This window comes from Echinococcus granulosus (assembly GCF_000524195.1).
Source record: "Echinococcus granulosus chromosome Unknown EG_S00011, whole genome shotgun sequence".
NCBI lineage: Eukaryota > Metazoa > Platyhelminthes > Cestoda > Cyclophyllidea > Taeniidae > Echinococcus > Echinococcus granulosus.
In genome coordinates, this window is record NW_020170391.1 from 158,294 (window position 1) to 173,042 (window position 14,749).

Consider the following 14,749-nt stretch of genomic DNA (forward strand, 5'->3'; position numbering starts at 1 on the left):
ATTTCACCGTATGTAATACCATTTGACAGCGAACTTCGGAACTGGAGCATCTAGGCGATTGGTTTGACCTGATTGAAAGCACACCGTCCATTGATGTTTACTGCCACGCTCTGGTTGGTGGCTTACAATTTCTTCTCTCCTTAAAGGGAGTGGCAATACCCAACGGAGTTATTGTGAAAACAGTATTTAGTAATTCTTCTTGATTAAACATAGCATAAAACTATGTTCTCAAGCACCTTATTTGATGCTTACTATGTAATTACTTTTCAGATTTAACTTAAATCTTAGCTTCTGACAATTTCGAAGAATCGCACCCAAGTTGTTAACGCAAAAGCACATTTGTCGTTTCGATTCTAAGGTAGCCGTTAAACGTGAAAGTGCAATTCCGTTTCTTTTTATGATGTGAGGGGGGGGGGAGACTCAGACCTTCCAAAAGACCTTATTTTTACGACTTAGAAGGTGTACCATGGTGAATGCAGACAAACATAATTAAGGGGCTTTTACGTTTCCTTCTGATTTGTTTTAGTTTTAGCGCCAAATATTTTTGTGCTCTATCAAGACGTTTGTGCATTAGTCAAAATTCATCTTTCACTTTCAGTATAAATTTGCCCACACCCACCTTTACGCGTTTTGAAGCACCTTTTTCAAATAAGTGCCGTTAGCCTTTCCAAAAGGCAGCTAATTGTAGCCTCTCCGAACGTTACCTTTTATTCTCGCTGACCAGTTCTGCATAAGTTTATAATCGATGAGCATTTTACAAATAATATAACTCCTTTATGAAGTAGTAGTCTAGGCGGGAACGGAAAAAATGTTGCCGGAACTAGAAAACAACGTCTTCCACACAAATAGGCTCGGAAAAAAAATACATATTTTACACTGAGAACCGCAATTTCTGCCACTAAACCCGATTTTGTAATAACTTTAGCTTGATTCAGAAATGTGTTATATTCATTACCACTCACATCAATGGGTTGTAGTTCACAAGTCGCACTACTTTGCAGGAGTTGTCCTATCAGATCATTGTCGTTGATTTGCGGTCAAACACTTCATTTCCAAGTTTAATAAATGAAGGGTGTTGCTCATATAACCATACAGTGTGCATTCGAGATAGTAGTGTCGATTGCTGCCCTGGAATCCAAAGTTGTTGTCAGGCCACTATTTTATTTGCTAGTAGTTATGATGGCATATTTAAAATCCATAGCACATCGATGCCTTCATTCTAACAAACTAGTGCGTTTCAATGACTTAAGTAATCCTATTTACTTTTGATAGCTACAATGAAAGACTTCTTCCGAGAGCTGCCTGAGCCCCTCTTTACTAATGCTCTCTACCCAATGGTCTACGAGGCAACCCAAGTCGCAAGTCCCGGCGACTCTCACATGGGCACCAAGCTCATATTAAACATTTTGGACTGTCTTCCAACTTCTAACCAAGTAAGGCAGAGCACTTCTTACGGAAACTTACATTTTATCACATTTGTCCATTATCTAATTACCAGTGTTTCATAAAATTCTGTATTTTCTCAAATCATTTAACAACTTTCCTTTCCTGTGAAGACAATCTGTAAAATATTGTGAGGTTAAATTACGTTTACGAATCACATATGCATGTTCAAACCCTCGAATAAAGGTTACACCACATCCTTAGTGAATGCACTGTCGTAGTAGTTGGAGTTGTTGGAGATGTACTTTATCCTAAATTAGTGGTCTGTGCATTGAATAATGCAACCTAATAACTCACCACGGGAATATGATTCCTCTGTGACTGTCCTGAATATCTCGCTCTACCAATTATTCACTGAAATGTAAAGCTAAATTTTTGATACGTGTATAATCAGATTTGCTGGTTATGGTAGTATAAGCTAGTGTTTATGGTCCAGTACTAAACAAATTCTGAAAACTCGGATTCTTGAAGTGGTGTACTTTTGGGATGGCCGGAGCATATCGTTGCGCTATCCGCAGAGTCGTAATTTGCGTGTTATCGTTATTGCCATTTTTCCATTCCCACTTTTTACCGTAGAAGAATAACGTGCCTTTATTCGGCTTATACGGGGCCTTATTTGGTCGCATTTCAGAAGACCAGCAAATTCAAGGAAATAAAGAAATTATTCAGGATAATTTGGGGAGAAGTTCAGCTTTTTCTTCCCCATGCAATGAGTGGAAGTATGACCATGTCATGGTGCAAAAACGTAAGATTTTAATTAAAAGGAATATGACGGTAAAGGTATTGACAAATGTGAACGTCTCATTTCTAAAATAACTTTCGAATGGTTGAGGAATGGGATAACATTGTACCTAGGCATAACCATAAACGCTACGTGACATTTCCTTTTTTTCTTTTATGTTTTATTGTGTAAAGTCGATTCGAGAAGGTTGCCAAAGATTAACTTCGGAGGCAACATTGTTTCTGTAAAAAAATACTTCGTACCCGATAAGTGTGCTTTTTTTGTTGGTGTACATCCTACATCAAGAGGTAATGGCTTATCACAGAAGTGCAGGCTTTCAGGAGGTTTATGTACAAATAATGACAGCGCACTGAATTTGATCATGACTGCTATAATGTCTATCAGCATAACTGCACTCCATCACTTTGCAGTATCTATACACATGCATATTTTATCCTTGTAACAGCCAAGCAATTGATCTACGACGAGGTGGAAGTGAAACGATGCGGCTTTCCCGTCTATGAAACGTTAAATATTTGTCTTTCTAGTAAAGGGTTTTGAAGTTCAGCATCAGAACATGCATTCTTGCAGCTCGAAATTCCATCAGTATTATTATTACTATTACGCATTACTTGGACTTTCTTCTTTTAAAATTTGCCTAGATACTAGACTAAAATGTTTTTTTTTTTGAGAAAATGACCACCCACTAAAATTTTATCGCCTCAACTCAGCTCATTTGGAGGTGATACTTATGCTGTATAGGAACAGTCTTGTTGTTAGGCAATAGCTCTTCGTAGTCGTTTAGGTTAAATGAGTGCCGTCGTTAAAATCTGTAGAGGAGACTTCGACTTAATGAAGTACACTAGACATGTTTACATCATCTAGACCCTAAAGTTATAAATAGGCAGATATTTGAGGTTTCTGACTCCTCCCATTTTGCAGTAGTTATGCATTCAACTTGAGGGGGGCTCATAACGGCCAAAAACATAATCAGAATAAAACATTTAGCTTGTTAATCATTAAACGTATTTTCAGTTTTAAAAACAGTTCCATGTTTCTAAATTTTTGTTAATTAATGCACGGAAATGGCATTCATTAACCTGATTTTAATCCTGAAATGTGGACTCCGCACTGTTGCACAACTTCCCGTAACGCCCTCAGAATGCTATTGCCCAGAGACAAAGTGTTGAGTGTTTCCAGCTCGCTGATAAATGGCTTCTTACCTTAAACTTCACTACGGCATTGATCTATCAAGTTCAACAACTTGAACAAAAGTTTGTACAATACTTCATTTTCTCAGTAAGAGTGACATATTCGCAGTTTTTATTTTAATGTTTTGTTTGGTCTAGAGTAATGAGATATTTTAAGACCTGAAGTCAGGAAATGTTTGTACGATTTGCAGCCATAATTCTCTTTTAAGAAGTCATGTGTCTTTGTTGTACTTCAAACCTATTCCAACTAGTAGTATTTGCATAGCCACTCTGCTGGTAGAAAATCCATAGGTTTCTTTGACGTGTAGAGTCGCTTCCTTCAAATGGTAGTATCTCGTACCAATATTTGCTTACTTTATACGGCAGCATCGGTTTTAGGGATTAGTTACCCTCCCTACCCTCTGCGAGGCGTATTTCTACAAGATGAACAGTGTGTGGTTCGCCACGGCTTTCAATAACTCTCCTTGAGGAAAAATTGCGTAAAATACCGTAGAATAAACCTACATATTTGCCACCCAAGGACTTGACTATGTTATTTTTTCAAATAAAAGGAAGTCCTCCTTTACCTGTTGGACCACCTTAAGCGGATAACAAGTAGGTCAGTGGTGAACAAAATGAATTCTCACAACTTGGCCGTCTGTCTGGCCCCGTGTCTCCTTCATCCTTCGCCCACGGCGGCCCGCGACATGGACTCCGGCCTCCTGCAACCCAGCAAGATGGTCAGCGTTCTCGAGTGTATACTTGACATTTGGCCGTAAAGACTCATCCATCGCCGTCGCCACATTCACTACCCGCATTCTCCTCCACAACTAGTCCCATTCTACTGGCTGGCCGGTAGCTCAAATTTGAAAACTTCTAAAACATTTCATGTAAGTGCATTCGCCCTTATCCCTGGCATTGCTCGAGAATCTTATACTAATAGTCGTGATCCACCAAGAAGGACAGAAGCCACATGAGCCTAGCCAAGTCCGCCTTGATTCTGGTAAAAGAAATTTGAAAATGAGGTACGATTAATGCATCAAACACATTTGTTCAAACAGTACTAACTTTCGGAAATACCACTTTACGGACACTCGTCAATAGTGTGTGGCTTGCGCCTATTTTATGATTACTGATACTCTCTCCGCTATGAACTCTAAGTAATTTACTAACTACAGTTTATAACTTATCATATATTAAGCAGTTAGGAAGCCTGTGGATAATTTTAACGGACGTACACACTTTCTTCCCATTTGAGTAGTTCAAATATGCGCTCATTTTTCTTAATCATCTTTTATAAAATCCGTACTAACGTGTTATTTACTGGGCATGAATGATTATCTTTATTTTGGAGAACTAAAAATTCTCAGAACTGGAAAAATGTGCTTTTTATTTAAGGTTTTGGTGGGCCTAAAGTCGTTTAAGTTTCCTATTCATGTAAAAAGTGTCAGTTAACTTAAAAATTGCCAAGTTCAATTCAGACGGCAGACTGCTAAGATATATCACCTAATTTTCAGGCGTAAAAAGTCAACTCTGAGAAGATTGAATGGAGACCTCAGATTGGTCTACTTCCGTCAAATCGCAACCACACTGTAAAATATGCAGTTCATTTTAATAACGGAAGAAAGGGATCCAAATAATTCAAGCACTCTAGTGGTTGGTGCATCCACAGACTAGATGAAAACTTGAGTGAACTACGAAAAGGCTGCTTGGTTGGCAAATAAACGGTACCACATAATCAAGGGAAGGCGAAATAAATGTGCTTCTATTCAATGTGTAAATAGAAGACTTTCATTGATTGAACACCTACATAAAAAAGGCACAAATGTTGGGTCCAAGTACCCATTTACCTTTGTTTTTCGCATCTCAGTTTAAACAGCAACGATTTTTGTAAAATAGATATTACGACTTTGAGACGCTGACTTTTTAACAATTTTTCTAGCATTCGCAATTACAAATTTTGAGGTTGCCTTTATCGAAAGCACGAAGGACTGCAAACCAAGATATATGTTATTAATTTATTACCTTGTGTATGCTAGTATTTTCTGAACTTTCAATCTGATATTGTACAGCCTCGTGACTTCTCTGAAGGCAAAAGATGACAATGCTGGGGCAGAAAATGTGTTGTCAACGTACAGATGGGCTAGGGGCTGCTAGCATGGCCCTAAAGCCTGACAGGGGCAGAGCCTCCATTGCCCGCAACACCTAAACGAAGAGCGTCTTTCCCGGCGCTCCCCCTTAGTTAACCTCCCGCGTCAGCCATCACTACATCGGTCGGTCATTGAATTTGCGTGCTATGGAGGAGACGCTTGACCTCAACGTCACTGATCCCCCTTGGCGATCCTATTAAATCTGAAGTTTCTTACTGTTTGTGAGCTGGAGTCGGGGGCAGAGGAATGCGTTAGCCATCACGTGTGTCCATCGCTAGCAGTAGAAACACTGACCCAAAAGGAGAGTTGTTTAATAAAAGACGGGGCTTAAAATAGTTTTGTGGGAATAAGGTTTCGCATCTCTTCCTCCTTCCCACTTTGCCCTCACGTCAGCGTTGCCCGGCCATATCTAACTGGGTTCTATCTAGCTCGTAGAGAATTGGAAGAGGCATTGCGAGTTTTCATAGTTAGCATCTTCCTCTAGGCACTGCAGACAGCTCCGCTACGAATGTTTCCAAATGGTTTGTGACTAGTGCCGCTTCAGGTGTTAGCACCATTCCTGCAGAAGATGGGACGCCATTGCAACCCTTCTGTTAGGGATCGCCGCAGATGCCCCCACCCGCAGCATATGCCATTCTTCAATTACGCTAAGGATTATCACTCGACAGTATAAACCAGGATAGTTATTTCTTAGGGTCAAGTTCGCTTTTTGCTGCCACCAATGTGGCGCCTTACTTCTTTCCTGAAGACAAATAAAGACAACACTAGGACAGAATATGTTTTAGTGGCGTGCAAAAGAGCTGGAAGGCTACAAGGACGACGACCTAAGTGTCCACGTAACCAAAACGAATAGTTAAACCAAGCACTTATCAAAGATTAAATACCTATTTTTTGTTAAGCCTAATCAATTACATCATTAGTCCAATGACCACATACCATTTTACAGAACTGATTCGTCCGCTCAGTGATTTGGGTGCGAACATATTTATACATCAAAAACTGTTAATTCCTTCTGCATATAATAATCAAATTCCTGTTGTGTAAATAACGTCAGGAATTCCTCACTTTTTCCATTGCCAAATTAGTTTAATTCATAGAACTGCCCCTAAAAGTGGCTTGCTTAAACTACCCACTACTTTGCTCATATAAAGAATTCCAATGAGCAAGGCCAGGTTGAATTGCTTGAGCAAGTCCCATGTATACACTCAGAAACCACCTTCAATTTGTTCCAATACCCTTCAGCCCACATTCACTTAATCGTGCAACTAAGTGGCATCCTCACATTTGGTAACCACTGGCAGTGCTACTGATCGCAACCCCAATAATCATACAACTCCTTCAAAAAGGCTATTCAAACTTTCAGTATAAGAGAACTAGCTTATCAAAGGAGGCCCATCTAAACACCAGGCATGAGAAACTTCATGGAAATATGAACTCCTGGGAAGCTAAGTTTTTTGGAGTCGGAAAACTGCATGGGGTAATCAAAGAAGCTGAGGAGAATCAAGCATATTAGCCTGAGTCATGCATATCAAGTTCAAGGATGAGCAACGATTCATTTAATGCATAAAATACTTTGATATAGTGTGATTTACTCCAGACTACTTCGTAGCATCGATTATATATGACGATATTCACATCTGCAAGTCTCCAAGTAGTATTAATGACTTTTTCAAATAATTTCACTTTAAGCGCTACACTTATGCAGCTAACGCGAAAAAAATGCTTTTTTAAATTCTTCCGCGGAAACGTTGTAATTCAAGTGAAATCCAGCCAAACGGCCAATTACTAAGGCTTCTAAACCGACAAACATTGGGCTTATAATTTTTACGAAGGTGCAGAAGTTGTCAAGGTACATTGATAGTTAAACTACTTTCCTAATGATGGCGTAATTCTGCAATTGTTGGTTGCATCATTTATTAGCATTTTTGCACAAAGTGAAATGATTTCCTTAATTTTATCTTTAGCTTCTCCAAATCGTCGGCCTCTCATGCATGAATTTCATCCCATTCCCTCAAAGGATCCGATACCTCCCTCCAGAGGCACATGCATACACGCAATTAAACGGCTCAAGTGAAACCCAATGATCAAATTCCCATCCTCTTTCATCCCCCCCCTCAAACTCCCTACCTATATCCTTTCAACTTCATCTCGCCCTGGTAAGTTCCACATTGAGTCAGAGGGGCATGTTTCGGCGTTTAGTTAGATAGCGCATTTCACTATCAGGGGTCTTCTGAAAAGCGCTTCGCCTGTCTTGTCCTACGTCAACACCTCCCTCCCTATCCCCCTTTACTAAATCCTAGGCATCCCAACGACGTGCAGGTTTGTTCGGACCTCCTTCTCCCCTCTGGTCCACACTGCTTAACCTATTGTAGATGTGCCTCTACCTGCTCATTTTGTAAAATTCCCAATACATGCCCGCCCCAAACTCGCTACACTCTGAAGGATATGAATCGGATTATCCTTAAAAATAGAAGAGGTGCAATAATGTTTGTGCTTTTTCAGCAATTCATTAAGTATGTTGGCGCAACTCCAACCAATTAATGTATCACATCGAGAGATTGTCCAAAATACCGTAAAAGCACGCCATCTTTGTTACACTCAATAAATATTTTTAATAAAATTGGTATCTGATGAAGGTCCATATAAGTAAAGTTAAACAGTAAGAAAAATATCACTCTACAATTGCCGACCAACCTTATTCATGTTTGGCCTCCCCCAAGTAAAATGTGGAATGAATACATCCAAGGCATTTTAGAATGGAATTTTAAGTTTGCTAATGCCAGAAAGGAAAATGTATTCTATATTCACTCTCAAAACCCCAGTTTTGGTTACCTACTAGATAAAAAGTTAAAGCAATATCTAAGTCACTTGAAAGTGCATTATGGTAGTGTTAACTTGGAATCTACTGAACTCATCTAAGTTGAGCACAGTAATTTGTCTGCCTTATGGGATGTTGAGGTTCTCAATTTCCTACCCACCATCATATTGAAGTATGATGCTAAAAATATTAGGGACCTTCGTCAAAACAGCAATTTAGTTTATATCTCCATTTCACTAAAATTTAATAGAATGTCTCATGTTAGACAATAAAGTGCAAGAAAAATCTTATAGCAAAGTCTTGGTGGCCTAGATATCTCCCATTTGAATATTTTAGCAACAGTGAGATATTTTTGGTGATTTAACTGTCGTCTTGATATAGCATCCCATGTGGAAACTCGGAAGACTTGAAAAACTGAAAAGAGGAGTACGGTTCTATTTCCTGGTTATCGTGAAGGCGAGAGGTGTAGCGCCGCTTGCCGCGTAAAATTAGTGCAAACGCGTGTTTCGGTTGGAAGAATCAATCAGGAGGAGGAGTCGCGACGAGACAGACACGCGCGAGAAGGACGGACTCACGATCGATGTTATCGCAAGCCAATCAGAAGTTTCGCTTGAAATTTTCAGTTTCCCCCACCTGCCATGACCAACGAGTAGCAGATTATAAAAATCCGCAAACACCCCATTGTCAATGTGGAACTTCGATCGTTCCACTTTGAAGTAAGAATATTGAATTGTGCACATGCTTATATCCAATAATACAATAGCATGCATAATGGATCTTAAATTCTCGTACCTTCTTGAAACGAGAAGCTACGAATGATATTGAGAGGAAGAACTTCGTTTTTACATAACTCGAAATATAAGACTATGTGCACAATTAAGATAGGTATACATGTAGTAGTGAGATACAAAAGAGTGCACTCTCCTTGATAAAATTACGGGAAATTCAGTGATGCAGAAGCCAATTTGCAGGAATGATCAATCAGTGCTAAATATTAGATGAAAAAATTAGCTTCTGACTATAAGGTCTTTTACAGTGCCAATCAATTATAATTGCAAACATGTTTGAGCGAATAGACCACTGAGGTGACAGGTGACCAATTTGCGCCAACTAAGTGACTGAATGAGGACCAGCGACTCCTGAGGAGGAAACGAACTTCGGTATCCTTTAGGTCTTGATAACCTGCAAACTTTTGCCATATTTCTCGAATAAAAGATGACATCTACCGCTCATTATTCTCGTCCAAAGAGTATTAAATTAGAGGTGAAGTGGAGGAACACGGTAGTAATATAACTGTATTGCTTTTATATTTTATTTAACTCTTGGGCTCCGGTATTATACCTTCGACGGGTGGCCTAGTCATTGGACCATGGCAGTAGCTTTTAAGTTGTTCTGTAGTTGAAAACTACGTATTTTACCCCAGCATTGTTCCTTTTCTCGTCCTTAGGGAATTGTCAGGATGCTGCGCAACATTTTAAAATTTTAAGGTTAAAGTCTAAATTGCCCTCTAAAATCCCCGTTTGGCAACCACAAAATATGCTCAATATCGAATCATACTAATAGAAAATATTTCCTTTTAGGAGGTTGAAATATTTGAACTGCTAGTTATGCAAAGTTATAATGACAATGCTGCGCGGGACGTTATTTGGTAGAGGGCCACATTGTTTGGCATTCGACTTAAAGGAAGTGATGATTGCGGCCAGGCTGCCGGTTCTGGTATGCAAAAGAGCTTATAGGCCGATCGTCATTCGGTCTAAAAGACCAATTACAACAAAGGTACTTCGGACAAATATGTTTTAACTTTAGGAACGTGTCGGCATGTGCATAGCTTTCTTCTCTATTTTTATTCCACCATTATTTGTACTGCGGAAGATGATGGCTTTCTCGGAGTACAAGGGACCGTAGGTCTCACAGATAAAGTCAGTTATTCGGTTACCTTCAGTCCCAGCGAGTCTCCTGGACTTCTTTCACAACTCAGATTCCGGAACGTTGGCATTAATATAGTGATACCCTGTTGGGTGCACTCCTCCTTGTGTGTTGTTCTCGGGAGGGTCCGAGGGGGTTCCCGGTTCGGTGTGCGGTTGGACGGGTGGGTTCCCGCGGTTTGAGGGCCTTGCCGGTTCAGCGGTGGTGCGGTCGATCGTGTTGTGGTGCTGGGTCCTTGTGGGGTGGGCTTTTCTGTCGTGAGGTGCGGCGGTGGTGGGCCTCATTAGTTTGGTAAGTTTGCGACTGGAAGAGGGGTGAGGAGCGGTGGGGGATCCAGGGGCATTAACGACCAGGGGGTGGTTTTCCTATCGTCAAATTCAGCTGGTGTCTTTATGAAATTAGTCGTATTTCGACCGATGTTTAAGCGACTTACTACCCGAATTCCCATATAACATGCACAAAATGAATGAATCCTAGGCGTTCTAGACTGTTCTTTAAATTTAAGATTAATTTGTTTTAATTTATTGTGGCGATGCTAATCTTGCAAGCTGCCTTTGATGATTGGTGGGGGTTGTTTTACTTCAGAAAGCCGGTGATTTACTTATGTGTGCTCATTATCGGTTCTAAAGTTTCAACTACGGGATCTTCATAGTCTACAGGATTGTCACTAGCAGTTAGACTTTCATATTCATCGGAGGACTCCGTACGTGTTTACGATGTCATTATACTGATTTTCAATTGGGCATGTAAATATTACGGTGATGTTAGGTTTGTATGGCTTTGATGCAGTATTATAGCGATACTTCATTTTCTAGTTTTTTTTTTCTATCTACCTTATGTTGATTTGTCACCTGACGTGCATTTCTGGCTGAATGGCTTAATGGATTCAATATTTCTTTGCTTGGGAGATGTTCGAAATTCTTATATGAGTTGGTACATACATATAGATTTTTTAAAACCTTATTTATGAACCTATTCTACTTGGAATGACTCACAGTGCACTTATTGGAACTCATCCTTTGAATAATATATTAGGCAACCACGATTGGCGCCGATATGCTAATTAATAGTGATATTTGGACTCTAATTGAACAAGAAGTCCCAGCCTTTCGAACACTTCAACTTTACAATGCTACTGTTGTTGTCCATGCTCATGATTTTTTGAGCAATGTTATTCGAATGTCCGACCATCCTCTACACTATGGTGGCGATTATTTACTTCTGGAAGAAGATTTGGCGAAGGTTTTGAACAGTTTTAATCAATGCAATATTCGGCCCATTTTTATCTTCGGTGGTGCATCAACTTTGAAGGTACGTTATATCAAATGTGACTTGTGAACTGGGTCAACCTAATTAATTTGTTCATTTTATTGCATGAGAAATTCGTTTCATGACGACAGATCATAGGTAATTTGTAACTCACGTTTATATTCAGTCATCTAGATTGCAAGAAAATATGCGCAGCCTCCAAAAACGGATCAGCAACCTAAACTGTGGTCTGCAGCAAAGTCGCACATCAAATCAAATCCCGAAAGTTGATCATCGCAACGGTTCATTCTATACTCCTGTTTTCGCGAAGGAGACCTTGGTGAAAAAACTAGATGCTATGGGCTTCTTGCATGTCACTTGCGACGCCGATGCCGTTTCCGCCTGTGTTGCCCTGGCAGCACATCTTCGCCGCCCTCTGGTAGCTAATTCAAATGAGCTTCTTTTGTTTGAGTTTGAAGAACCAAGTGATAGCCTCGAGTGCTTCATTTACATTCCTTTAAGATTTCTTTCTTCTCAACCGGTTCCTCAATCTTCGAATCCGCACTCCCTGTGTCTCGTTGCACATGCATTTTCTCCATCGAATTCTAGTATTCATCGCATACCCTACGTTTTGCGTCCTTTCTTTGCTATCTACTTTAAACCGCCAAACGGTTCTTACTTTCCTCTACCTCATCGACTTTACAATGTCCTCAGTAACCGAGAAAATTCGCATCTAAAGGATTCAATTCGACCTATGGTCCAGCGTGCGAAGGAACTCGTTAGATGGCTGGAATCAATTGAGTCCCCCGTAAATGCTTTCTGCGAGTCTGTTGAACAACTAGAACAGAATGCTGTCTTCTCATTTACTAAGGAACTCGTGGAGATTACTTTGACTCTCAAAATCGACCTGATGCAGGGCGAAGATCTGGCGAGGTATCTGCTTCCTAACGTGAAGCCAAGCAAGGGCAATTTAGTAACATCAACAGATCTAATTACTTGTTTGGCTCGGCAGCCATCTTGTTTAAAGTATATAGAGCAATACGTCAATGTCAATGAGCCTAAAAGTACCCTGCAGGAGTGTGAAATGGCCAATTTCTTATCCAGGGTCCCACCTAGATTTCTTCAGTTGTATCGCTCTGGCTTTCTTTCCACGGTCGTTTTTACCCATCTTCTTTCAAGCACTGTGGTATTACCCGTCCTAGAAGAAAATCCAACCCGTGAATGCGCCGCAGAATGCTCCAGAGGCATTCGCTATCTCCAGTACTGCTTGGCACTAGATTTTATTCGACGCTATGATGCTGAAATTGCGCATCTGAGTGGGTGCACAGAGCCCACAATCGTTGAATTTTCGCGATCTAAAGATACTTCACATTATCGTCAACACACAATCAGGCTAAAGCCTTCTCCTCTTCCGACCTCTGAAGATTCAGCAAAAGCGTGTGGCTCATTTATTTACAAAAATATTGGTTACCAAATGAAATCTGTGAGTAACTGGATTGAGATTCTGGCGTTAACTTTGACATTATGGCATATCAATACTCATCCCGATGCAAAATTCAACATTCTGGATCAAACAACCGCTTTGGCAGTCGCTTTAATTGTTTGCGCAGTGGAGGCCTCCAATGGTAGTCTGGACTTTAGGCTTCTTAATGACTTGGCCGATGATATGGCTTGCGATTACAACGTGGATGTTGTCCATGAAATTATCGAAATTCAGCTGCTCCATATTTCAATGCTCTCCCTTCTGCGACTTGCCAATGCCATTGGCGTTTGTGAAGACGTCAACAATGAAAATCCCGAAATTTTACTTTTCCCACGGGGAGGACGCATCTTTCCTAGTTCTCGTCTTATTCACAACTTGGCTGTCACTCTTAAGGTCTCGCAAGACCGTGAGTCACTTAGTATTTGGCTAGAACGACTTTTGTCTCCCATCCAGAACGCTGAACATGTGCGGGAGGCCACTGAAAGTATGATTTATCTGGCCAGAACCTTGTGCGAAATGTGGATTGTGCGACCAGTCGAGTTTTTGTCACATTGCGAACTTCTTCCCTTTCCTACGTCGGGGAACCGATCTTCCATTAGAGGAGATCATCAAGATAAAAATGGGCTATCGCCCTCACAGCAGGTTCGTTCATTTTATCGTGGACCTGACTTGCGAAGTGGTCGAGGTGGTACATATGTAACTCGTTCCTCAGCGCAACGAATGGCCCAAAGTAGAGCAAATGACAAGACATTTACTCGCAGTATGGATTCTCGTGAACCTAGCGACAAGGATACAACTATAAATGGCGTGACTACTCATGAGAAGGTGCTCCTAAATGAAGAAAAAACGCACTTTATGCAAGAAACTGTTAATAATTCGTATAAGAAATGGGGGAAGAATTCCGGTTTTCATTCAAGGGCGGGACCCGGTCGTCCATTTCGTCCAAGGGGGCCTGGGTTCGGTAATGAAAGTGAGTGTGAAGGACGTTCGACCAATCCTTTTCTGCCGAATTACGTCCTTACACCTGACTTCAATCAACGCCTTTCGTCTCCTAAGATCGCTAAATCAAAGAACCCTTTTTTATCGGATTTAAATCCAAGCTGTCGACGTGCTGCTTCAGAATGTCGTGGAAGACAGGGTTTTGGTCGAGCACCTCATTATTCTTATAGCGGACGAAGGGAGTCGGTCACCTTGCCTGCCTCTGAGCATGGTCTTAGAACATTCAGCGGTAAGCGTTTCCAACCAACGATCTCAGAATCTGGCAATGAATTCACAAATGAAAACAGTCGGGACACTTTCTTGAAATGGAATGACAATTTCAGCATGATCGGAGAAGTGCCTCCTACTTCATCCTCCGGCAACACCGGTGCTACAAAAACATTGACCAGAGTTAATTCCGAAGGAGATTGGAAGGATCAAAGTCAAATGAGTGGTGAGCGCATATCCCGGTTTAGAGGGAGCAATCTTAAAAGTGGTCCCTCGGGGCCGTGTGTACCTTTTAATCCCAGATATCCTGTCACTAGTCCCAGAAACAATTGGAACAAATCACACATGGGACGAGGCAAACAGTTTGGGCCCTTCAATGGTGTTCCTCGACGTGGTAGGACTTTCAATGATGGTTTTTATGTGAATAAAACTCCTCAAGGTCGATGTTCGGATTTTAATAGAGGAATGTGGGATCCAAACGATATCGATGATGCAGTTAAGAAATTGGCTCTGGACTTTCCTTGACGCTGACATATTTTGTTAAAACGCGTTTTTTTCCGTGTA

The 14,749-nt window shown here is 40.8% G+C and overlaps 2 protein-coding genes across 2 annotated transcripts; both read left to right on the forward strand. All coding sequences in view use genetic code 11, as the record gives it.

Annotated features, from left to right (window-relative positions):
* Positions 1 to 8,228: 8,228 nt before the first annotated feature.
* Positions 8,229 to 11,218, forward strand: EGR_02399 (hypothetical protein; the record flags this gene model as incomplete). Its single annotated transcript, XM_024491648.1, has 2 exons — positions 8,229 to 8,388; positions 11,064 to 11,218. 2 exons carry the CDS (start codon positions 8,229 to 8,231, stop codon positions 11,216 to 11,218), a joined length of 315 nt encoding a protein of 104 aa, XP_024353799.1.
* Positions 11,219 to 11,304: 86 nt separating this feature from the next.
* EGR_02400 (hypothetical protein) lies at positions 11,305 to 14,710 on the forward strand (the record flags this gene model as incomplete). Its single annotated transcript, XM_024491649.1, has 2 exons — positions 11,305 to 11,559; positions 11,684 to 14,710. 2 exons carry the CDS (start codon positions 11,305 to 11,307, stop codon positions 14,708 to 14,710), a joined length of 3,282 nt encoding a protein of 1,093 aa, XP_024353800.1.
* Between the last annotated feature and the right edge of the window lie 39 nt (positions 14,711 to 14,749).